The 27,051-nt window shown below is 40.8% G+C and overlaps 1 protein-coding gene across 1 annotated transcript; it reads right to left on the bottom strand.

The window, feature by feature from the left end:
• Window positions 1-25,092, bottom strand: DDX4 (DEAD-box helicase 4). Its single transcript, XM_054517926.1, has 19 exons — window positions 25,033-25,092; window positions 24,525-24,588; window positions 24,179-24,253; window positions 22,588-22,653; window positions 22,035-22,040; window positions 21,705-21,803; window positions 21,412-21,489; window positions 21,132-21,212; window positions 15,628-15,708; window positions 13,973-14,115; window positions 12,725-12,877; window positions 11,453-11,607; window positions 8,851-8,980; window positions 7,676-7,842; window positions 4,412-4,557; window positions 3,465-3,564; window positions 2,134-2,404; window positions 1,895-1,978; window positions 1-81 (listed from the first exon to the last, which is right to left on the bottom strand). The coding sequence occupies exons 1-19, from the start codon at window positions 25,090-25,092 to the stop codon at window positions 1-3; spliced, it is 2,040 nt and encodes a 679-aa protein (XP_054373901.1).
• Window positions 25,093-27,051: the final 1,959 nt, after the last annotated feature.

Here is a 27,051-nt window from a genome sequence, read left to right as displayed (position 1 = left end):
TTAATCCCATGACTCAATTTCTCTTGCAGAACAGTCCATCTTTACTTCTCTTGCATTCACGTTGCCTCTGCCTCTGTAATTCTAGGAAACACAACAGGTCCTATTTTAGAATTATTAACACTTTCAATCATTTAATGGTAAGTCATCACAAAACAATTTTAGCTTTCTGCATGCACCTATCTCAGTATAATCTGAACACTCAGGAAGTCTTCATCATTAATCTCCTATACACAAGGATTTTTTTACCCTGGTGTGAAATTACTGCAGTTGAGCCAACCTCAGATTTTATCACACATGGGAATAACACTTCCCACAGTTCACATCTCAACTTCTTTTCTTACCCAACACAAATCAGTTCATACAATTGTGGGGAAAAAAACTTCCTTTTCCACTACATACTACAGAATGACTGTCTGCATTACCTTCCCAGTAATGCAAATCCTTTTCATTTAGAAAAAGAATAAAGCTCAGGAATTTCTAAGACTGCCTCAAAACAATCATGTAAGATCCTCCAACAGATTCCTCTTTCAAATTCATAATTTGATTATCAAATGGACTAATCATGAAAAATGGGGCTGATTACATATGAAGAGTTTCTGTCAGACTGACATGTGAAGGTCTCATAATAATTAGAACCTCACATTCTTCAACTCAAGGAGCTGATGCACTGTATGTATGTGATCCTAAGGGTAGCATTCCCAAAGCAAGCAGACAGATTTCACACAAAAATCTATTCTATTCTGGACAAAGAGTCACAGTCAAATTTGGTTACTCAGAGGTTGTGAAGGCCATTTATGAACTTGGACCTAGAAATTATGGATTTCATAAAATGCTGGGAGACACTAAAAGGCTGGAGACATGCATTTGGAAGCAATCTAGTGAGATCCACCTCTGAAAGCAATCTAGTAAAAAAGCAAAAATAAAGTGTCCTTGAACTAGAATATTTCTTGTAGAATATATAAGAAAGATCCACTGAGTCAACAGTTAGTCTGCAAAAAAACGTTTGTGCAAACATACACAACAGTTGTAACGTGAGGCTGTGAGTTTGAGAAGGAAGCAACGTTTGTGTATCTGACATCTCATGAAGTCAAAAAATGATCTAGTAAAGGGACTAGCCAGCCAGGTAAAAACACCCAAACCATCCAAAGCTTTCAATAACTACCGTATGGGAAAAGCTAATTAATGAAAGGAAGAGCAGAGCTTGAAGTGAAGCTTCAGACAGACATTGTGTAAGCACTGAGAGCAGTTATTTCTACTATGGTCTCAAAGGAAGTACATTTCTAACATATGGAAGCAATTGATCTGGGATAAAGTTCTTATGGAATCAAAATATGAAGGAAAGGCTTTCAATTTCAAATAGGAGTAAGCACAGAATCTAAAATTACCAACAGCAAGAGACTAGAAGGCTTCTCCCCATCACGGACATGAAGAATTTTGACACAGACCAGACCAGGGCATTTACCTAACTATAACTAACTGAAGTTTTCAGTCAACTGAGTTGCTTGATTAAGTGATTCATAACAAGCAGTAACTGTATAATCAGGAACTATTTGCTCCCACCATACATGTGTAGCACAGAAATTTCTGAACTACAGCTTTTCTTTATGTTTGCATGAATGTTTTCTTCCAGAGGAATTCTGACTTTATAGATCAAGACTGCAGCAGCTAGTAAGGGGCCACACTGTAACAGCCCAAGTCAAGCAACTTGTCTGTAATTAGTTTCAGTAATACTGAATTCTTTGAAGATGCACAACTAAGAAAAGGGACACAATTACAGTCAGAACAGTTTCAGTGGCTTTACTCTGGATATATACCACTAGTATAAAGAGATAGTTTTAAACTGTCTCAGACAAAGATCTAATAGCCAGGACTTTCAATTAACTTCCAGACCTACCTTTTGGGTATTATTAACTGGGAGCCGTCCTCCTTCAGTCTCAAAAGCAACTTCTGTCAACCAAACGGGAACTTCCTGCTGAGCCTATGCAATTAGGAAAATCAATTCAGAGACTTTGACTGCTTTACCAATTCAGATCAAGAGTTCCACAACTGTACCAAAAATGTCACAGTTGTTCAGTACGTTCAAGTGAAATCTTAAAGAACAGAAAAAGTTCAGCACTAAGATCTGAAACTTACATCCGAAAGCACTTTAATTAGAGGTTGTGCAAGATGACCATCTGAATTGTTATCAAAGAAGCCAACCGCTTTCCCTGTATTTCCACAACGACCAGTTCGCCCAATTCGGTGTACATACTCTTCAATGGTGGAAGGAAGATCAAAATTAATGACATACTGAACGTTTTCAATGTCCAGACCTCTTGCTGCCACGGAAGTTGCCACAAGAACTGGACATTTTCCAGAACGAAAATCCCGAAGTGCTATTTCTCTCTCTCTCTGTTCTCTATCTCTAGAAAGAAAGCAAGGTCGAGAATGGGTATTTCATGGAAAGAAGCTCTTGGGGGGGGGGGAGGGGGGGAAGAGGGACAGTGGGTGCAAAACAAAAAAAGACCCAAATAACTCATACACTGCCCAGTTAAGGCTTTCTGAATTTTTAACTGAAGAGCAGCAAGACAGAGCAACTGTTTAAACTTAAGTCTCTAGAGAAATTGAGATTTTTTTTTTTAAAGAACTGGAGATAATTATGCATCAAACTCACTACCTTCTCTGAAACAATCCACTTGTGTTTAACTGATTACAATTTCCTACACCTTTGTAGCAGGGAGCCAGAATAGCAAAGAAAGTCTACACAGACCCCTGCACAGGCCATTTTTCAGATATACTAAAAAAACTGGCCAGTCAACAGTACAGAATTTGTTTTCTGTTTATCATCATAATAAGAAAACTAGATTTGCTCTGGTGTTTCCATGTTTGAAGTATATTTACAAATTATCCAGTTTGAACTACAGTGGATGAGAAATCACTCATGTTCTTTATTGTCCAAGTAAGAAAACAAATTAGTAGGCTAACCAGTGCTCTTCAGGATCTTACCATGGGATATTTAGTGAAGCCTGGTATGACCACTACTCCAGAGAACACGAACTATCCTAACTTCAACTCATAAAGGTAAAATTAATCAGAAACCAGTAACATTCATGACAGTTCAACAGATCCCATTGAACCAGTTATTCTACATATACCTCAATTCACACTATAGTAATTTTACAGAAATGTATTAAGAACCTGCTCCCACACAAGGAGGTTGTGGGTTAGCAATTCAGGCTCACCAGGAATGAAAGGCCAGATCATCTAAAGAGCTATATGGCTTTCACACACCAACAAATCCAACAGCCACAGGATATACAGAGACATCGTGCATCTGCAAAGACCATTTTAGCCCTTCTTCAACCTTGATATTCTGGTGTCTGTCAGAACACATGGCAAGCTAAACTACACAGATATGGCCAAATGTGAGTCCTCAACAAAAGTTCTTAAAAAACACAGGTGACTTTCACTTTAAAAATACTTACCCATGGATACTAGTGGCTGGTATATTTTCTTGACAAAGAAAGCATGCAATGAAATCTGCTTTTTTCTTTGTGTCCACAAAGACCAGAGTTCGTTCATTACCTATGTTGAACAAAAGTTTGAAGTCAGTGCAGTTTGAATCATGACACAATTTTCACTATTTAGTCTTATCTATACTGACACCTAATACTTATCTCTATTAAGAGCTAATACAGGCACGCATTTTGAATGAAGTCTTTTAAGTATGAATAATTTTTTGCCTATTCTGAGCTAATTAAGTCCAATCCATCAATTTCTGTATCAATAGAGAAGCTGAGTGAAGGCATATACACTGTTTTTCTCCTCAATAAAAAGAGAAAACGAAAATTGTTCCCTGCCAACATGCATGCATTTCCTTTCTACAGCATGTGGCTCAAAGCAGTACATTATCCTGAGCACTGAACAGCAAGACTCCACAGACCATTTTTTGATTCCAAACTTGCATTCACTCTTCAGCACTAAAACAAGGCATACAGAACAAATATGGAAAAATCCCAGACACTAATAAAGCATAGGCCCAAACATTCACACAATAATTTTAACAACCCTGTAACGATGAGATAGTATCCCCAGATGCTGAAATATTGTAACTGATCATATAAAGCAGAAAGCCATCTAGGAAGGTTGTTTGATAGTACTTAATAGAATCATTGACAAATACTGGGCATTAGATTAGATTCAATTATATTTACAAGTCCTTTCCAACCCAAACTAGCCTATGACTATGAAACAGCCCTACACAAATATGCCTAAAAACCTGCAGCTCCCCAATTCTGCTTCAAGCTTCATCAACAGTCTTGTAAAGCACGCAACACACAACAAAAACATACAGCCATGACCTTTCAAACAGAATTTTAAAGCCAAGCAAGTTTGGCTTCTCTGGTGAACAACTGGCATTAAGTAAAGTTACCTATGCTGTGCAGAATTTCTATCAGTTTATCCCTCTTGAAATACTGAGAAACTTGAAGAATATTTTGCTGAACATCACTGCATGCTCCACCCGCATGTCCAACAACAAAAAATAAAAAATCAGTTTTCAAAAATTCACAAGCTAGCCTGAAAAAGAGATAAAATTGAGCAACATGAAAAATCTTATGTAATTATTCTTGCTTTAAAAGCACGTATTTTCATTTATGTTTAAGCAACATTCACAAATAATATTTTTATCCTCCATTTTGTGAGGAGAATACAGGTAGTCTTACATACATTTTTAAAAAGCCAGAAGAGTCTGCATAGTTTGGTCCACACAAACCACATAGTGTGCTGTGTAAAGTGTGACCAGCAGGTGAAGGGATTCTACTCTGCCTTTGTAAGACCTCAACTGGAGTATTGCATCCAGCTGTGGCATCTTCAGCAGAAGACAGACATGTCAGAGAAGATTCAGAGAGGCCACAATGATGATCAGAGGACTGTACCCCCCTCCTCTGAAGATAGAGTTGAGGAGTGGGGATTATTAAGCCTGGAATGACCTTAGCGCAGCCTTCCAGTACCTAGAGGGGGTTTACAAAAAAGACAGAGAAATCTTCTACAGAGGCTGATAGGACAGGACAAGTACAGACTGGACAAAGAATGGGTCCCAATTAGACCTGGAGGGAAAGACTTGGGGGTGCTGGTGGATGAGGGGCAGGACATGACCCAGGAAGGTGCACTTGCAGCCCAGAAAGTCAACTGTGCCCTTGGCTACATCCAAAGCAATGCGGCTGGCAGGGGCAGGGAGGCAGTTCTGCCCCTCTGCTCTGATACTGTGAGACCCAACCCCACCCTGTGTTCAGCTCTGGGGTCCCCAGTATAAGAAAGATGTGGACCTGCTGGAATGAGTTCATGGAGGCCACTAACCTGATAACACACTGGGGCACCTCTCTCCTATGAAGACAGACTGCAAGAGGTGGGATTGTTCAGCCTGGGGAAGAGAAGGCCTCAGGGAGACCCTGGAGCAGCCTTCTAGGGTAAGCAGCTATACAGTACTTAGTTGCTAGCTGAGATTAAACCACAGCCTTTTAGTGGAAGACATAAAGCCTCAAATGCTAAATTAAAGTTCTCCAGTCAACTAGAAAAATGCATGGTTCCCTCAACTCACATGTACAGAAAGAGCTTCAACTAATATATCAAAGGTCTGTGTAATAGCAGAAACAAGTTCAGGTGTAAAACCAAATGTTATGTTAAAACCAAATCTGATTATATTCACTTAACAGAAATGCAGGATGATCTGAACCCAAGAGGTCCGAAGAAAGCACCTCTGTGTCCCACATCACCAAAATATTATACTGTTTAAAATTCTCCTGGTAGCACAGTATGGGGAAATCATTAGCTTTCCTGACTTCAGCACCAGAAAAGCATTAAATCCAGGAATTAACTGACTCCAGAAAACAAGGGTTTTCACATTCTAAAATGTGAACTTTATCTTTAGGCATTTCAGTTTCAAAAGTTTACAAGAATGACAGGGGCAAAAGAAAACTGCCTCAAAGCTGCACCAAGGGAGGTTTAGACCAGGAAAAAAATCTTCCCTGAAAGAGTTGGCAAGCATTGAACCAGGCTGGCCTGGAAGGCAGTGGCATCACCACCCCAAGAAGGTACTTAAACGATGTGCACATGCAGTACTTGGGGCATTGGTTTAGTGGTTCACTTGCCATTGCTGCATTAATGGTTAGACTTAATCAGCTTATGGGTCTTTTCCAACCTAAATGCTTCTAGGACTCTAATGTTATTATGCACTTCCAAACCATGATGCAAGCACTCATGTTTTCGAAGTCTTCCACCAGCAATTGTAAATCCTACAGGACTGAGAGCAGAACAGGTCTGTTGGGTTTTTTCATTTAAGAGAAGCAGATGGTAAATATCTTCAACAAGGAGTTCAAGGAATCTCTTTTCAGTTGCTGGTAGTTACAGTACTCTTGATTCATCCCGCAGTATGCAAGAAAAATACATAGCAAAAGCATGAACAAAACCACTACGATAAAAACAGACCTAAAAGGGACCCAGATTCTTCTTTCAAACCCAAAACCTGAGTGAATCACAGCACACTGTGTATCTCACAGGAAGATACACACACCTGGTCTTTTCCCAGGATACACTGACAAGTGAGACCACATTCTTGAAGAAACAAGTAAACACATGGAATGAACACAAACTATACTCGTGTACAGTAGTGTACAGTATCATCTGAATGCCTGATTACCAGCTAAGCAAACAAGGTCATTTTTAGTTCACTACAAGATTGTTCTTCCACACAAAGAACCCTATGAAAAAAGTCTGGACAAGGAACCAAAGCCACAACAAGTGAGTCCTGCTTTAAGAAAGGTGATACATTTCCACATCAGTGGTCAGCACTACCTGACTGAATGGGAGAAAGCAGCTCGTTCCCCTCTTTCATTCAGGACAGCAAACTACTGAGAAGTATTTTCTCCCTGCCTCAAAAAAGATCTTTCAGACTTTTTAAAACCAAAGGAAATTGTCAGGATTTGACTCACGGAATTACCAATGCTCTTGACAGTATCCCTACCACAGAATTCATCAAAATTACTGCAGTGCTTCGACTGAAGTTTGGAGAGTATTCTGATTTAAGAGTGACTATTTAGATGTTGATGTCTCAAAAAGCAGAAGAAATACTAAGAAGTTTCCATCTGCTGGGAATTGGTTGTTTTGTTCTGTTACTCAGCAACCATACCATCTGTTGAAGACTGTTCCCTTAAGTGAGAGGAACTTTAAAGTTAATGAGTAGTAAACATGTAAGATGTATCATAAACCCATCTGTAAAAGCTTTAAAACTACTGAAAATAAATACCAATCATCTACATAAGAATTGAGTACTATGAACGCGTGTAAGTTGAACAATAATTGCTATGTCTCATTAGTCAAAGATGGTGTTACCAGCAACATCACTGGTTTTCAGCTTGCAGTGATGCAGTAGGGGAGGAATAAGAAACCAACAAGGGGAACATGAGGACTTCTGCAGAAGAAGAATTTAAAAGCATTCAGAAAACTTTTCTAAATTGCTTAGGAGTCCCCACCTAAATTAAGCAGTTAATGTTTTAGAGTACCTGATTAAATTAAGCAACAAATATTAATATCATAGCTTTCAGTATTTTCAAGCTTTTAAAAATAAGGAGTGTTCTTAACTCCTCAGATATTTAGTTCTATACATATTCAGATTTATTTCTATTTTTATTCTACTCACCTCTGAACTTCTTCAGGGAAAGTGGCACTAAACATTAGTGTTTGGCGTTTCTCTTTTTGTGGCATGTCTGGGAAAGATACCAACTTCTTCATATCTGCACCAAAACCCATATCAAGCATGCGGTCTGCTTCATCGAGCACCAAATATTTCACATTATGCAAACCAATCTGCAAGTATTTCATTCAAAGAAAAAGACTTTTGGTTCATCGACAGTATGCATTTGCAAAATACCATAATTGCCAAAATCCATCTTTTACTTATTTCTTTCAAGTTAATTAAAAGTGAAAGTTATCATGATTTGTTTACATCTCAACCTCTACCCAGCCTTTTAATCTGCACAAATTCACACACCACAGTGCTTCAGAACTTGGTTCAGCAATGTAAACACAGAGCTTAGAGACCAACTACAATTCAGCCCATCTCTTTTGGAATTAAGCCTTGAGTTTTAGAAAGGTTCTCTCATCACCCTCAAAGATTCTCAAAAACCTTTTTTATTTTTCTGAAAAAGAATTACACCAGAAAGCATTACTAAGACTATTACAACTGCTGAACAAGACTATCAGTTATGATTAAACACCTGACAACTACAGAAAACTAATCTCCAGTTTACTACCAAGTGTTTTTCCAAACTTTCTTTGTTCAGTGAATATCCCTGAGTCACCACACTAACACGTAAAAATTTTAATATGAATTTATAATGACTGGGGGAAATAAAAATTCAAACATAGTACTATATTGCTTTTTGTATTTTGGATCAGCATGAAACTATAATGTGAGACAGACAAAAAGCCACTGCAGCAAAACAAACAGGACATCAAGTGAAGATCTATTACAGAATATGCCACAAGAACTATGTGAAAGCGTTCCAGGTATTTAAGCTATAAAATTTTATTGCCATGACCACTGCAGCCACTTTGATTTAGACTGATATTATCCAGCTGTCTCTGAAAGGAATTGAAGAGATCTAGACTCAGGCTACTCCTTCAAAAACTTCATGGAATTGAGACAGTCTAAGATAAACCTCACTTGTATTTCAGTGCCTGTACAAAGGCAGCATACTGATAGAGCCACTGAAAACCAATCTCTCCATCTATTAATTTAAAAGAACAAAAAATAGTATTTTGTCTTTTAGTTAAGGGTACTTAGGGAATTTAGATGAAGTGTTAAGATGTTACCTTTCCTCTTCCAATGATGTCTAGAAGCCTTCCTGGAGTGGCACACAGTATATTACAGCCTTGCTTTACCTGACGAATCGAGTAGTCTGTTTGTGTACCTCCGTAGATCACAACAGGCCTTATACAAGTTCTATCACGTAGAAAAAGGTTTGGATTAATTATGTAAGTACGCAAACAGTACTGTTTCATCAAAGTTCATATAAAATAATCAGATCTACCACAAATCAGTTTAAGAGTGGTTTAACTCCTTCAGCATACAGCTCAGTCCAAAAACAGTGCTCAAAACCAGAAACCCAATCAGAGTAAGCTTACAGTTCCCCAAATACTACATAACACAGAGGCTGCCCAAGTGGCTTGCTAGGAACAAACACTTGATTTGGCCTGCATTCTCCCCTCTCTTCAACTGAGACCTTCAACAGTAACAGTCAAAAGAGTGTTAAGACTTTGTCCCCCTTTATACAGCATCCTCAGAAAAAGCAGAACCACCACTACATATGCCTCTAGAGCTTCAGAAGGAATCTCTGCAGACATTAAAAGCGGCAAAATAATAAATACACACATTGGCCATACACAGTGTGTGACTCAAGGATTAGACAGCAAATCTAACCCAAAGACTATACTACTCTGTGCTCTTCCCACCATGCTTTTTGGTTAGATCAAGTAGATACTCTTCTGTAGAAAACCACTTCTCTAAGCAACAACTACCTTATGCAGCTCTGAATCATGTTTACAAGCTCATCTTTATAATCCTCTGCTAAGATCTTTACATGCATACAATGAGTATTTTCACACACAATTTAAAATGGTCTTTTACTGAGGACACTAATTCAGTTTCGTATGTAACAATGGTAATCAGATAAATGTGGTAAATTTTTACCAAAGTTAAACACAATTTTTCAGAAAGCTTTTGTCAAGAATAGATATTCCCTCTGGAATCCCACAATTTCAGTATTTATCCATCATTAGTATACATACATATTTCATATTCCTATTTGCAAATAAATCAAAGAGCCTAAGATCACGAATCTCAACTGTTCAATATGCAAGCTCTTCTTTAGAGACTATACATTCACATCCTGATACTGTTTAACTCATTCTCATTTTTACTACAAGTCAGCTGTAAGAGAAACTTTCTAGATTCAAGTATTATTTTATGATTAAATCATCTGTATCTACTGATTAAAAACAGCATAATGAACAGAATCCGCTACAAAGTTATATAACAGTTTTAGAGATTAAGAAGCTGTTGTTAAGAACCTATTTAGTAAGTAGATAGGCAAACATGATCATTCTTCCTGAAGGCAGACAGCCTTCAAGTGTAAGTTAGCTTGAATAAAAGCAAGTACGATTTATCCCACCAGATTCTGCAGCGATGATGCTCTGCATTTCACCACCAAACAGTAACAAACCATTATATAACACAGATTTAGTTCTCTTCTGTACACTGGTAAAACCTATTACTTAGTAAAAAGATTAATGACGAATCTAGTACAAATGTACTCTCACACAACATTCAAGGACTTAGTGAGAAGTTTAGATCTCCTGTTCTGTTTTGAAAGCTCAAAGAGTTTCTTTGAGCTCTGACACATCTAAGATCAGAAACACCAGGAGTAGGAGTAATTAGAAACCATCACTGGAAATTAATTAAAGCCCATAACACTCACTTCCATTTTGCCAAGATGAAAGTAAAGTAAGTATAAATTACATAAGACAAGCGAAGAAGTTTCCTCATATTGAATATATCTAATGCAGGTAGCTCAGTGTGCAGCTGCAGTGCAAGCTGCAGACTAACCTCTGGGTGGCAAGAAATCGCTGGAGCCCATGCAAGAGACCATGAACCAGCACTGACCCTTTACTTAACAAAGGGCACATGCACCTGCATCACTAGCCAAGTCACCTGACGCTCAGACTCTGCAGGAGCAAATAACTTAGTAAAAAGACCTCAAAATATTAGGTACATAAACCGTGAGCATATAAAAAAGCCCTGTGATTTCATTGTTCAGGGGTCCCTTCGGGAGACACTGAGCTGTTACACGTTGCTGCAAAACAACGAAATTACTTGAAGTAAACAGAGGTCAGATTCTGCTATGGGAAACCTGGGGTCATGTCAGTGAGGAAACCTCATCTGACTCTGAGTGGTGTGTGTAGGAAGTTAAGTTTGGCAGCAAGCAGCTCACTGGAGCCACCTGCTGCAAAGGGAATTTGGTCCCAACAGTTGAAGTCCCTGGTGGTGTCGGAGTGACTGCCGGAGTGACTGCCGGAGTGGCTCCTGAAAGGTCAGACAGGAAAACTTTCTTAGCAAGTCTTTTAAGAAACTTCACTTTTCTCATCAGTGATAAGCTGAATACTTATCTCCTCTTCAAGGTGGAATAAGCCTTCCATCCACCCACCCCAGTATCAGAAAGATTAGGCACTTAAATCCCTAGTCGTACATTAAGAAACCCACTAAACTGTAATATAATCTGAACTCATTATAATCTAAATTCAAGTGTTCGTAATTTGATGAGCACAAAAAAAATTTTCAAGAATTTATGAAAAAAATAAACCACTGCTGATTCAAGCAAAGTAATCATCAACACCAGTCAACAGTGCAAAAGCTTACCCATACACAAATTTCCTTGCTTCTAGGAAGATCTGATTTATCAGTTCTCTAGTTGGGGCAGTAATAATACATTCCGGTTCTTGCTGCTCTTTAAAGCTGCTGGCAGTTACACCATCTCTCATCATTTGGGCCACAATTGGTACAAGAAATGCTGCCTGGGGGGGGAAAAAAAACCACAGCACTATTTGGGCTGTTTAATCTTAAAAGCTTTCATCAGTCCCATAAAAATCAATCTTAAAGCTTGAATGATAGTATACACAATGATCAAGAACATCAGACTGCAGAAGGATTGATCTGAATGCCCAAGAAAGCATTGAACCTTGTTAACCAGTATGAAAGTATATCTCTGGATCTTAACAGTCTAGTAACACAGGAACACAATCATGCAGTGGCTAACTTTCCATACAGTTCCATACACTGATTACATACCCTGATAATTAAGTAATCCAAGACCAAAATCTACTAGAATGGCAGATGAGTTTGCAACACAGCTACACCACATCAGCACATTTACTTCCAGATAGGACTAGATACCCACAAACCTGCATCTGTACAAAACCATTCAGAATTTTTAGAGCACAGACCCTGGATGTTTCCCCTTCTGCAAACAGAAGAGGTCTTTCAAAAGAACTAGCGAGCTACCTTAAAACAAAACTAGAATTCCACACTAAACTAAATAGCAAAAAGCTACATTCATAACCCAACATCCACATCCACCAGCTGTCAGTTATGTTTGGGTACATTTGTTTAAAAAGCTGAGACAATTTTCAGCTTAGTATCAACTCTCAGCACTGCTCCATGATTAAAAGCAAATGACCTAAAACCAAGACAGGTGCACATCAGATTTCATCAAACCAAGTATGACAAACCTGCACACCACAGTTACGCTCAGGTGTAAGTTTGAAAAAAAAAAAAAAACAGCCAAACACACACAAAACTCATCCACACATCACAGAAAAATAAAGAAACAAACACACACACAAAACAAAAGCAGTTTCTAGGACTGCCTGCCTCTACTTCTGAATCCACAGCTCTATCTCTGAAGGTTGGCCTGCTGTACCAAGATACTAGTTTACTAAAATAAAGAATAAAGGCCAAAATGTGACAACCCTATCATCATTCATATCTGTACCTGATACCTGCCATTGCTGTGCAAGTGAAATCACTGGACAACAAACAGTCAAGCATGTGAGATGTGGAAGAGTGAGGCAACCCTCTGAAAGCTCATGATCAAATACTGTCAGTAGAATAAACATTGCACAAAACGCTTACAGTTTTTCCTGATCCTGTCTGGGCACATGCCATTAAATCCCGTCCTGCCAGTATAATAGGAATGCTGTACTTCTGCACTGGAGTAGGTTTAGAGTACCCAGCTTTAGCAATGTTCACAGTTAAAGTATGACACATGTTAGCGTCTGCAAAACCCTGTAAGAGAAAATTATTAATAGTTATTACACAATCACAGAATGCAGAAAGTTTAAAACCCAAGCTTACTGTATGATAGACATCCAAATACTAAAGAGTTTTAGTAGTAGCAGTAGTAGTTAGTAGTCTCACCAGTCATTTACACTGCCAAGGCTCCTAAAGGTAAAAGCCCCAAAAGTCTCTAAAATCTGCTCATGCTAGCAATTCAAGTAACATTGTCTGCAGGACAGTGAATATTATGAACACTTTCAGCTGGTCTTATTAGTTTTAAGAGAGAATTGCTCAGAAGTCACATACCTAGATTCAAGCAAGTAAAATCACATAGCATGCTATGAAAAAAACCTGAAATCTGTGATTTCATTTCATGTAGGAGTTACACATGGTCTCTGCACTAAAACCAGTAAGGGTAGCTAAAACAACATTCCTAGCCAGGACCAAAAAGCAACACAGGTGACAAAAATCAGTTTAACTTCAGTGAGAACACCTTTTACCAGATGGATGGGGAGAACACCTCTGCATCTTCTCTTTCAACACAGGTACTACTAACCCCTCTCCACTTCTCTCCTCATTCTTTTCCCTAAAATGAGCTTTTTTTCTTTCTAAACTGGCTACCCATTATAGATAAACTAAGTTATACGTTAAACAATGAACTGCAAGCACAGACAACAGGGCTACAAATTACTTTTAAAAAACCCCTCTGGCTAAACACATACTACGCCCAACAGATGTTCATTTACATTTTTCAAGATCCCTCAGTAATTGACTTTAATAAGGTAATTATACCAGCCTGCCCAGAAACTATTGCCAAAGACCTCTTTCTTTCACTATCTAAACTGGTATTCTTCCACAATTTAATGACTATTCTTTCTAAATATCCAGTATTACTTTCTCTGGACGACTTATGTTGTTTGTTAGTTACTGTGAATTCAAATTTTTATATTTCAAATGGGGAGGCACCTCCTTCCAACATCACACCATCTGCAAGATTTGATATTTTTTATTGCAGCTATTTTCATTAGCTGCAAATATTGAACCCACTACACATCATTGTAAATCATGCTTCACATAAACTGTGATAATAACCAGTTCACTAACCAGTAATGCTGCTGGAGGGTCCAGTCCTGACACTTCAACAATGTTTTCATCATACTTGTCAAAATTCATTCCTGTCTGGTAATGTGCAAAGATGGCTTGTTCATCATCAGGTGGAGGAGGGGGCACATAAGTCACCTTTGGACCTTAAGAACACAACCACTTAAGTTCACAAGCAATATAAGGAGAAATTAAAATAAAACTATTTTAAGTATGAAGCTACTGAAGTTAAGTTCACTGAGATGTCATCCAGATTTCCCTCCATTTTTTTCTATTTTCACCTCCATATGAAGTCAGACTTGTAAAGCATTCATGTCTCACACTCACTGAAGGACCCCACTTTCAAGAGGACTCACAAAAATTAAATTAGGCTCTTCATCTTCATCATCATCCAGACAGACACATGCTCTTAGAACACAAGGAAGGACATGCTTCCCACACAACAAATTACTCTTTCTGAAGAACTTTCTTTCCACATGAAATTCCATACAGATAGATGCAACTGTTGCATACCACTGCCCAGAACAGTTTTTAACACACTAATACTTTACACTATAGTCATGAAAAAGGAATTACTGTTCTGTGTTAAGGATGCAGTTATGTCCACTAAAAGCACTAGCATATTGCCTCTATAAAGACTTCAATTCCTAAAAATCATTATTTGAACTAAAAATCTGTAAACATTAGTTGAACTGAGTCAAATAGAGGCAAATCAATTTTTCTTAAGTATCACTTCTGGACATGTATACTAACCACTGGATCACAGAATGGTTTGAGTTGGAAGGAACCTTGAAGATCATCCATTTCCAACCCCCAAGGCCATAGGATGGACGTCATCTTCCCCTAGAACATACTGCTCAAAGCCCAACTGAATGTGGCCTTGAACACTTCCAGGGATGAGACATTCACAAGCTCTCTGGTCAACCTGTTCCAACGCTTCACTGCAACTCACCCTCTGACTAAAGAGCCATTTAGCCATCTTTTCTACAATGTTTTTTACGATTATCACACAAAATGTTCTTACATGGAGAGTATCAGCCATCCACTGACCATTGCACTGGTTTAATCCCATTCCTAATTTGAATTATGGTACTTCTGTGAATAATATATTACTATGCTCTAGGTAGGACAACATACGTAGCCAGGTACAGTAGCATCAGTGGCAGAAGAATACAGCAGGACTACGGGGGAAAAATCCCTAGCAAACAAAAAACCCCCAAAATTAAAACAAAGTTAAATCAGGATTAAGTGGCCTGTCAGAGCTATACACCTTACTTTTTAGCACTGACAATAAAATATTTCCTCTTACAGAGGGTAGAAGTCTAGATCAACTCTTTCAAAACTTAGCAAGTTCTTTAAGGCTTACTTTCACCTTTGGGGTAAGCACCTCCGCTTCACTGGGCATTAACTGAACCAGCCTCAGCATGACAAAGAAAAAGATTACTTAACACTACAGCTTTGAAAAGCCAGTAACTAAAATTCAAACGAGTTATAAACATGTCTTTCCAGGCACACAGCCAAGATACCTAGCATTTGCAGAAAAGTTCTTAATAGGAAGAAAAATTAGTGACAGTATCTGCCAGAAGAAGGAACTGCTTTGCGATTGATCACCAATGAGGAAATCCATACAGCTCACCCCTGCCACTAAAAAGTCTCACCTGCACCATCTGTGAGTATTCCTCTTTCTCTAGAATCAGGAGTTCCAGACTGAGGTATGTCCCTTTGCCTACCTCTACCACCTGTAAGTAACAGATATGTAGCACATAGAGGGTATAAAATTAGTATCATGAAATACTAAAATTGAAGCCAGTACTATTTACTCCAACAAATCTGCAGAGCAACAGTCCCAACAACTTATTCGTTAACTCCAACCTGTATTGTATACAATATTTTATATTGTCCCAACCTACACTGTATTATACCCAATAATACTCATTTTTAAAGAGATCATTCCTATTCCACAACACAGCTGAAGAACAGAACTAGCAGTAGTAGTTATCAATTCCCCATGCTGGTTCTCAGGGAACAAAAAACCCAGGAAGATCACCAAACATACCCTGTACCCACACAAACCACTCAGTATGAAAAAAACACCAAACCATCAAACTTATTCTCACCTTGTCCAAAGCCACCACGAAATCCTTTAAACCCTCTGTTTTGTGTACTAGCACCATCTACAGCGTTGCGTTCTTGAAAACCTGCAACAATACAGCACAGCACACAGTAACTCACTGTGCCCACTTTTGCATCAGCACATCAAGTGCCTTTCACCTGCATGAAGAAAAGTCACTTCAACACTTTCACTCCTTACTACTCATTCTCAGGGAACAAGCAAAGCCAGAAAGAAAGTCCAGTGAATGCTGGCATCATACAAACCATAAAACAAACTTACACTCACCTTGTCCAAATCCTTTAAACCCTCTGTTTTGTGTAATGGCATGTTCTTCAATTCCTTCTTGAAAACCTGCAGTACAGCACAGCACACAATCACTGATGTTTGCCTAATTCTGATGCGGAAGCCAAGCCCCTTATTTTGGTAATTGTTCTTCTCAGTCCTTATTTTATTAATATAAAAAGTACAATATAACAAAGTTATTCTCCTAAATATCTGAAAGATACTTTTTTGCCAGAAAGCATTCAGCTGTTCTATCATAATGTAAAAATAAAGAGCATCATCTTGTACAGGAATCATGAAGTTCTCCTAGCACAGCATCTGTGGCTTCCTCTCCACCAATGCCTGGTGTATACCAGTGTATCAGTCAGCTTGGTTTTTCCACATCAACAAATAAAAACTACATCTTAAAGGTTGACATGTAAGAGACAGTATCTTAAGTATCCATAAATACAAGAGACATTAAATATTGCTTGCAAGTTACTTCACAATTGCTGCTAGAGAGTCTACAGCAAAATGGCTTGTCATCAATGCCCTGCATCAATGTGCTGCTGTCTTACTTAGTCAAACAAGTCTAGCATTCCCCTACTACAACATGCTTCAGTCAAAAAGGTGGGAAAATGGTCTTAATTTTTTTGAAAGAATAGAAACTGTGCTGGTTTTGTAAAAAAGCAACTTGTTTTTTAACAGAAATTAATTGCTATCAGGAATTAAAGATGCTGTTCTATGTCCTCAATGAGTATTACCACAATGCCTCTGCAACACTTACTAAAAATCATTATTTGAACCAAATATAGTCCAATCAATTGTTCTAATAGATACTAAGGAGCACTTCTGAAAATGCATAAAAATGACAGAATGCTTTGGGTTGGAAGAGATCTTAAAGGTCGCCTAGTTACAACCTCCCTGCTATGGGCAGGGTTGCCACCTACTAGATCAGGTTGCTCAAAGTCCCAATCAAGCTAAAAATTAGCTACATTCCCACAACTCACCAATGAGGAAACCTGTACAGCTCACCCTCCACTACTAAAAAGTCTCACCTGCATCATCTGCTAGAGCTCCTCTCTCTCTAAAGCTAAGAGTTCCAGACTGAGGTATACCTCTTTGTCCATCTTTGGTACCTGTAACACACAGGTGCATATAGAGTATAAAATTACAGAAATCACAGAATCAACTACGTTGGAAAAGACCTTTGAGGTCATCAAGTTTAACCTATGAGTGAACACAACCTCATCAACAAAACCATGGCACTGAGTGCCAGGTCCAGGCTTTTCCTAAACACCTCCAGGGACAGTAACTCCACCACCTCCCTGGCAGCTCATTTCAATGCTTAATCACTCTTTCTGTGAAGAACTTTGTGATGTCCTGCCTAAACCTCCCCTGGTGCAGCTTAAGACTATTTCCTCTTGTCTAGTCACTAGTTGCCTGGGAAAACAGGCTGATCCCTACCTGGCCACAGCCTCCTTTCAGGCAGTTGTATAGAGTGATAAGGTCTCCCCCCTAAGCCTCCTTTTCTCCAGCCTAAACACACCCAGCTCCCTCCACTGCTCCCTATAGGACCTGTGCTCCAGACCCTTCATCAGCCCTGCTGCCCTTCCTTGGACTTGCTCCAGCATCTCAAGGTCCTTCCTAAAGTGAGGACACTGGGCCAGTACTCAGTGCAGGCTAACCAGTACCAAGTATGAGGGACAATCACAGTCCTGGCCCTCCTGGACACACTATTGCTGATCCAGACCAGGATGCCATTGGCCTTCTTGACCACATTGGTTGATGTCTAGCTGGCTGTTCAGTACCCCCAGGTCTCTTTCTGCCTGTCTGCTGTCCAGTCCCTTTGCCTCATCCTGTAGCACTGCAGGGCACTGCTGTGACCCAAGGGTAGGAGCCAGCACCTGGACTTGTTCAGCATTTCACTAGATTCAGCCCATCAATCCAGCCTGTTTGGGTCCCTCTGCACAGCCTTCCTGCACTCCAGCAGATCAGCATACACACCCAACTTAGTGTCACCTGCAAATTTGCTAATGGTAGATTAATCTCCTCATCCTGATCATCAGTAAAGACATTAAACGGGACTGGGCCAAACACAGATCCTGGGGGACACAACAAGTGACTGACTGCTCACCAACTGGATGCACCGTTCACAACTCTCTGGGTCCACCTGTCTAGCCAGTTCTTAACCCAGCACATGACACAAGCCATAAGCTGACAGCTTTTCCAGCTATATGCTATGGGAGATGGTGTCAAAGGCTTTGCTAAAGTCCCAGTAGACAACATCCACAGCATTCCCCTCATCCACTAGGTGGATCACTTCGTCACAAAAGGAGACCACATTGGTCAGGCAGGACATGCCACTCCAAAATCCACAGTGGCTGGGTCTGATCCCTTGGCCTTACTGTATGTGCCATGTGATCACATGCAAGATGATCTATTCCATAATCTTGCTGGGCACCAAGGGCAGACTGACAGGCCTGTAGTTCCCCAGATGTCACAAGAAGCTGTCCTCCATACACTCCAAGAAGTTCCTAGATTCCATCTTCTCCACTGTGTTGAGCTCCCAGCAGATTATTTGGTAGGTTAAAATCTCCTACATGAACAAGGGCTTAAAGATCTTGAAATATCCTCCAGCTGTTTACACAACAATTCATCCATCTCTTCCTCCTAGTTAGGTGGTCTGTAAACACCCACCACGATGTCAGCTTTGTTGGCCCTTTGCTGATCCTTGCCCATAGGCACACAACCTTATTATCATTAATCATACGTTCTGTAGTGTCGAGACTCTCTCTAAAATACAAAGTGACCCCTCCACCTCTTCTCCCTTGCCAGTCCCTTCTGAAAAGCAAGCAGACATCTATTGCAACACTCTAGTTGGGTAAGTCATCCCACCACATTTCCATGATGGCTGCTACGTCAGTTTTCCTCCTGCACAACATCTTCCAGCTCCTCTTGTTACCAATGCTGCATGCATCTGTGTGCATGCACTTCGGCTAGGCTGGTTTCACTGCTGACTCTGGCTTATCACCCTTAGCCTCCTCTCTAGAAAGCCTGGTTTCATCTGCTTCCCCTTCAAACCTATTTTAAAGCCCCCTCAATCAGCCCTGCCAACTCTGGCCTAGAATCCTTGTTAGACAGATGGACCCTATGTGACTCAAACAGGCCTGGTGCTGTGAAAATGGCCCCATGATCATAAAAAGAAAAATTTACTGATAGCACCAGCCCTTAAGCCAGTTACTGATAATGTGGGTTCTTCTACTCCTTTCATCATTTCATCATTCATCTCTGCTACTAAAGGAACAGAGCAGAACATCACCTGTGCTCCTGTCCCATGAACCAGTTGAGCCAGAGCCTTGAAGTCCTCTTAAAATGCACTGATGCCCTTCCTATCAAGCTCATCCCTGCAGACTTGGACAACCAGCAGTGGGTAATAATCAGAGGGCTGAATAGGTTAACAGTCTCCGGGTAGTATCCTGTAGCTGGGCCCCAGGGAGGCAGTAGACTCCACCTTCTGGGGTGGGTCCAGTCAACCCCAATCCTTCAGTTCCCCTTAGAAAGGAGTCACCTACTATAACCACCCTTCCTTTCTTCTTAAGACCTGAGGCTGTGATCCATCTGACAAAGTACAACTGCAGGACCCTCCAGACAGATTTTTTTCTTTTGTATCATCTGCCTGACCCTCTAGATCTAGGGTCCCATACCTATTCTGTAAGAGCACCTGGGAAAGCAGAGAGGGTTGGGAGGTACCTCTTTATTCCCCCTCATCTACTAGGTCTCCTCCTCCTGCCTGGCAGCAAGAGGGGCAGAGCTCCTCTTACAGTTGGAAGGGTGTTATTCCCCCAGTCTATTTCTCTTCTGCTTCCTCTAATACTCCTTAGGCCCTTCCACCTCTTAAGCTCTGCCCCCAGCAGAGTAAATCACCCACCTGCTTACACCATAGACAGGGGTTTTTTGCACCATCCTCTGATACTAACACCAGGCTCAGACACCCCCTGCAGCCAGTGGCCAGGATACCTGCTTTACTCTTGGGGGAGTTCTGTCTAGGTTAGCAAACCCTTGCTGGTAGCAGCAACAGCAATAGCTTTTGACCGCTTGTAAATCAGTACTGGATCTAGTAAACAGGGAGTGGGGGGAACAACAACAACAAAAACCACAGCTGAAATATCACACCAACCTAACACACAACCCATCACCACGACAATGGCTGTGCCCCACCTGCATTAACTGCCACACCACAGGTCCCTGTTGTGCCACACCCTCACTGCCCTGCCATGCACCTGTTACTTACCATGCTACACCCTCCCTGAGGGACCACACCTCAGTTTGCCCACTCCTGGTCACTAGTGCCATTAGAGCATTTTAAATCACACGCAAATGGCCTAAACACTGCCTCTCACTCCCCTGAATGGCTGGCATGGATGGGGGGTAGCTGCTTGATCAGCTCTTCTAAATCACACACTAGAATCATGAAAGGCTACAACTTAAGCCAGCTATTTGCTCCAACAGAGAAATCTGCAGAGAAAGAGTCTGCAGAGCAACAGTCCCAACAACTTCTTCATTAACTCCAACCTATACTGTATTATACCCAATAATACTCATTTTTTAAAAAGACCATTCCTATTCCACAACACAGCTGAAGAACAGAACTAGTAGTAGGAATTCTCAGTTCCCCATGCTAGTTCTCAGGGAACAAAAAAACTCAGGAAGATCACCAAACATACCCTGTACCCACACAAACCACTCAGTATGAAAAAAACACCAAACCATCAAACTTATTCTCACCTTGTCCAAAGCCACCACGAAATCCTTTAAACCCTCTGTTTTGTGTACTAGCACCATCTACAGCGTTGCGTTCTTGAAAACCTGCAACAATACAGCACAGCACACAGTAACTCACTGTGCCCACTTTTGCATCAGCACATCAAGTGCCTTTCACCTGCATGAAGAAAAGTCACTTCAACACTTTCACTCCTTACTACTCATTCTCAGGGAACGAGAAAATCCGCAAAGAATGGCCAGTCTATGCTGCCATCAAACAAACCAGTCAATGCAACAAACTTACCTTGTCCAAAGGCACCGCGAAATCCTTTAAACCCTCTGCTTTGCATAACAGCATCTTCTTCAATTCCTTCTTGAAAACCTGCAGCACAACATAACACAAAGTAACACAGTTTGCTCAATTTTGCATGTACAGATCAAATGCCATTTATCTGGATGAAGAACAGAAGCCATTTTACTGATTTCACCTTTGTACCCCATGCTAGTTCTCAGGGAGGGAAAAAAAAAAAACCCAGGAAGATCACCAAACATACCCTGTACCCACACAAACCACTCAGTATGAAAAAAACACCAAACCATCAAACTTATTCTCACCTTGTCCAAAGCCACCACAAAATCCTTTAAACCCTCTGTTTTGTGTACTAGCACCATCTACAGCGTTGCGTTCTTGAAAACCTGCAACAATACAGCACAGCACACAGTAACTCACTGTGCCCACTTTTGCATCAGCACATCAAGTGCCTTTCACCTGCATGAAGAAAAGTCACTTCAACACTTTCACTCCTTACTACTCATTCTCAGGGAACGAGAAAATCCGCAAAGAATGGCCAGTCTATGCTGCCATCAAACAAACCAGTCAATGCAACAAACTTACCTTGTCCAAAGGCACCGCGAAATCCTTTAAACCCTCTGCTTTGCATAACAGCATCTTCTTCAATTCCTTCTTGAAAACCTGCAGCACAACATAACACAAAGTAACACAGTTTGCTCAATTTTGCATGTACAGATCAAATGCCATTTATCTGGATGAAGAACAGAAGCCATTTTACTGATTTCACCTTTGTACCCCATGCTAGTTCTCAGGGAGGGAAAAAAAAAAACCCAGGAAGATCACCAAACATACCCTGTACCCACACAAACCACTCAGTATGAAAAAAACACCAAACCAAACTTATTCTCACCTTGTCCAAAGCCACCACAAAATCCTTTAAACCCTCTGTTTTGTGTACTAGCACCATCTACAGCGTTGCGTTCTTGAAAACCTGCAACAATACAGCACAGCACACAGTAACTCACTGTGCCCACTTTTGCATCAGCACATCAAGTGCCTTTCACATGCATGAAGAAAAGTCACTTCAACACTTTCACTCCTTACTACTCATTCTCAGGGAACGAGAAAATCCGCAAAGAGTGGCCAGTCTATGCTGCCATCAAACAAACCATACAACTTAATGCTCACCTTGTCCAAATCCTTTAAACCCTCTGTTTTGTGTAATGGCATCTTCTTCAATTCCTTCTTGAAAACCTGCAGCACAGCATAGCACACAATCACTGATGTTTGCCTAATTCTAATGTGCAGGTCAAGCCCCTTATATCTGGTAATTGTTCTTCTCAGTCCTTGTTTAATGATTTCACAAGAAGTTCAATATAAAACTGAGTCATTTACCTAAACATGTGAAAAAATGAAGACAGGATGTACTTTTTGCCAAGAAGTCTGACAGGAAACAGTACTGCTCTCCTGTACAATTTCAAAAAGTAAATCAAACATTGGGTCATTAAGTATTTGACTTTACATGTATATATGCTAATCAAGCCACAAACTTCAACTCTTCAGTAAGCACGCAGATCAGTTAGGACTTCTGGTTCAAGGGCAACTGACAGCATTTGTCGCTTCAGTTTTCTTAACTGGTACTATAAAGTGGCAATGCCAGTTGCCGCCTGCTATGAAGTGAGAACTTGAAAACATGTCTTTCAGATCTGCAGAGTTCTATTTTTTATTACTCAGAGCTGCCTATTCAGTCAGCAGTAAGTATGTAGTGTATTTTTTATTTCTAATGCCCTTCCTTAGTCATTCTTCTGAGGAGAAAATAAACAAACACATGCATATGCATAAAATAAGTCATACGCATAACCAAGGTATTCCTCATTTTAGACTTAAGTTTCAGGTGTTATCTAAGGTCCAAACAACCACCTTAAATCATTTACTCCTTATTTTTCAGCTGAACACTTGTTCTATCATATTGTAATGACAAAGAGCATCATCTGATACAGAACACCATCAAGTTCTCCTAGCACAGCATGTGTGACCTCTTTTCCACCAAAGCTTGGTGTGTATACCAGTATGTCAGTCAGTTTGGTTTTTCCACATCAGTTAGAGACAAAAAAAAATTACACCTTAAGGCCTCATATACAAATAATAGCATTCCAAGTATCCATAAATACAACAGATTTTAAATACAGCTTACCAGTTACTTCATAACTGCTGGAGAGCCTACAGCAAAACTGCTTGACCTTAGTGTCCTGCACCCAATAAGCCTAGCATTCACCCACCATAACAGGGTTCAACAAACAGGATGGTACAGAATTTTCTCAAAGAATCAACTGTGCTATGTTTGACTGGGATAGGGTCAATTTTCTTCACAGCAGCTGGCACAGGGCTGTGCCCTGGATTTGCTGGAAACAGTATTGATAATAAAGGGATGTTTTCAGCTAGTGCTGAGCAGTGCTTACACTGAATTGGGGCCATTTCTGCTCCTCACCCCACCACACCAGGAAGAAGGGGTGAGGGAGCACAAGACAGGAGGGGACAGAGCCAGGAAAGCTGATCCCACCCCATGTGGCATCAAGCTTAACACATAAATCCAGGGAAAGAAGGAGGAACAGGAGGGCATTTGGAGTGATGGCATTTGACTTCCCAAGCCATGGTAATGCATGACGGAGCTCTACTTTCACAGAGCTGAACCTGCCTGCTGATTGAAAGCGGTGAATGGCAAAATTTAATGCATCATACACAATTAGCCATTAGAAATACAACCACTACTGGAAGTTACCTTTGGCTGCAAAATTTCTTCCTCTACCAAAACTACTCACTGGCTGGTGCTGTGAGTTCACAAATTCATCAGTACCTATAATTAAAAAGCATAATTAAATTAAAATTCAAAGCTATCCTTGACTCATTAGTAGTTATATGTTACTGTATAATTGCAGTAAATAAGGAAGCACTGAGAGTCAAAAATAAAGCCTACTCATTATGTCATCTATATAATTTGATGCTGCTATTCCATGGGGGTCCCATGAAAGTATTACAATAATATTGTATTTTCCTTTAATCCTGTACAATGCTCAAGGGATCAACTCTTCCAAACATCAGTAAAGTCAAAACTGCCTTTCACATACCAAATGAGTCTACACTTGAATTAAAGACAGGTGACAGGTCATTTGGTCTCTCAAGCAAGCTAACCTGCAGAAAGAGAAAAGGCACAACAACACGATGACTTTAACAAAAAAGCATGTAAATACAAACACAGCTACTAACTCATGCACTGGAAAGAAGCTGCCTTCTGCATCTTCTGAAAGATGCATTTCATGCTAAATGGAAAACTGGTGGCATCTGAAAGTTATCAAAAATCACATTATACAGAGCTGACATGTCGAGCTCACTTAAGCACGTAACAATTTCTAGTATCTGCACAAAACAGCAGCAAGTAAATTCCTAGTGCAGAGAAAAACTCCTCTCTTCGGGAACAGTGAACTCCTATGGCTGCCTACCATATTTCCAAACATCCCAAGAACAGGGAACGCCACTGCCCAGCATGCACTCAGGCTGCAGGGACACGGGTTGGAAGAAGGAAAAGTCAGAGAAACAAATATACTCCATCGCCACAGCTGCCCGTCCCACTCATACCTTCTCAATGGATGGGAGTAACGCCTCATCCCCTATCTCCGCATTCCAGTCTTCCTCCATGACGCTGCGCCCTGCCAGACCTGCTTGCAGGAGACAGAACACATCAGCGCCCGCCTCCCGCCAGGCTTCGGAGCGAACCGCCAAAGAACAGAAAATGGCGACCCGCACCGAGGCTCGCCGACGCCGGCGGGCGGGAGCAAGCGCGCCCGACCCGGGCGCTGCGCTGGCGGGGATGGAAGAGGTAAGGGTCCGGCCGCGGAAAAGCGCCAGGCTTCTCTCAGGGCAGCCCCTCTCCTACCTGCGTCCTACGGCCGCCAGCTATACGCGCCGAAAGAAGATGGCGACTAGCGCCGAGAGCCCTCAATGCGGCCACATGTACCTCTGCCGCCACGTCACGTGCCGCGCCCGACGGCCAATGGGCGCGCGGCGCGGGCGGGCTCCGCCCCGGCCCCTCACGTGCGGCGGCTGCGGCGGGAATGGCGCTGCCGAGGCTGGCGAGGCCAGGAGGCGCTGATGGTGCAGGGACGTTTCACTGCCACTGCCCACACCTTTTCCGAGCGTTAGCGTAATACCCAACATATGCTTCTGCTGGAATATTAAAAAAAAAAAGAAAAAAGTGTTGTGTAAAATAGGAAAAACAAAACAAAATTAACTACTCCGGATAACGCAAACTTTAGAACGATATCTCTTTCACAGTCCTTTTTTGTTTGTCAGAGAGAAGAAAAGTAACTGAATTCCTGGCTCAGGACCTGATGCTGGAGCAAAGGAGAACATGGATTGAACCCCGTCAATTCAATTCATCTACTAAAATCAGTAGCAAGTAGTCTGGCGCTGCAGCTTGGGTTTCCCAGCTGCCAGTGCAGTGTCTGTCTTCTCTGTACCTCTTTTCATGCTGTGAGATAACATAGCAATGCTTATTCATAAAAACATTAAGGAATGTCCTATGTAATTTCATAAACACGGTAAAACACATTAAAACCTGCTCCACCACGTTCAACAGATTTTCCTCGTGAGAAAAACAACTTGAAAAATGGTGTGTCTGTTCAAGAACTTTAATCACTTCTATTGCAAAGAGAAGTGACACCAGATCTGTATTTCTGCAGTGAACATCTGAATGTTTAGCAGGTGCTTTGAGCATCAAGGCAAATTCCTGCAGCAGTTGGGAAATTTTGGAAAGTGGTCTTTGAACTAATGTTTTTGTTATTTTCTCATTAGCCATCATCTGTTAAGCCCTACCCTTTGCAGCTGTTTATTTTTCAGGAGCATCAAGACAGGACTCAGGTTAGAGTGCAAAGTGGGTAAGAGAAATAACCAGCTTCTCTGTCTCACACTGAGGTTGAATCTGCCCCTCTAGATTTTATATGTATGTGTGTATACAATGTGCATAGTGCTGGGAATTGCCAGCTTTCAGTAAGTGTTCAGTCAGACACATAATGTCCAAGGATGAACAATCTGCAGTGGGAGCATCTCTGCAGGAAGTGTGTTAAGCTGTTAACGAGTTCCCAAAGCAGCATCTGAAACTAGAGGGGGAGGCTCAGTGAAATTTCACCCACTGTGGTAACCATTTTACTTTTTTTCTAAACAGGGAAGCAGAGTAAACTGCTTCATGAACCAAAATGGCTTCTGTTTGCATCACACTGGAGCTCTGTTTTGGATGGCCAGAAAGAAAAAGAACAGTGTGTCTGTTCTCCTGAGAAATTTATGGTTAGTGGCAGATGTGCTATTCTGACACATCTAAGCCAAACTGAAAGCTTTCAAATTGTTCCTCTTACTTTCCAGGAATAGGAACCATTCCCTTCCCTCAGCTTTGCCAGTGTATCTTCATGTTCAGCACTTCATACAGCTTAAGTTAATACTTTTAATAGTAGACATGGGGAGCTACTATGAATGCAGTCATAGTAGCAGATCTGTAATCCCTGGTGGGTGATCTCAGGTTCATTTTAACTACAATCAGATGTCACAGCCTCTAACTAGTAGATAAACTTGGAGAGTTACTTTTTTTCCTTATTCCTTTGACTC

The sequence above is a fragment of the Molothrus ater genome, chromosome Z, assembly GCF_012460135.2.
Source record: "Molothrus ater isolate BHLD 08-10-18 breed brown headed cowbird chromosome Z, BPBGC_Mater_1.1, whole genome shotgun sequence".
NCBI classification, from domain to species: domain Eukaryota; kingdom Metazoa; phylum Chordata; class Aves; order Passeriformes; family Icteridae; genus Molothrus; species Molothrus ater.
The sequence above is the reverse complement of the archived record's forward strand: the minus strand, read 5'-3'. Positions and strand labels throughout refer to the sequence as shown.

Coding starts and splice junctions, on each gene's coding strand:
- DDX4 (XM_054517926.1), bottom strand. CDS start 25,092: ATGGAGGAAGACTGGAATGCGGAGATAGGGGATGAGGCGTTACTCCCA. Junction 11,608..12,724: donor AGACAGGATCAGGAAAAACT/GTAAGCGTTTTG, acceptor TTCCCCCCCCAG/GCAGCATTTCTTGTACCAAT. Junction 3,565..4,411: donor AGAAATTCTGCACAGCATAG/GTAACTTTACTT, acceptor TGTTCAACATAG/GTAATGAACGAACTCTGGTC.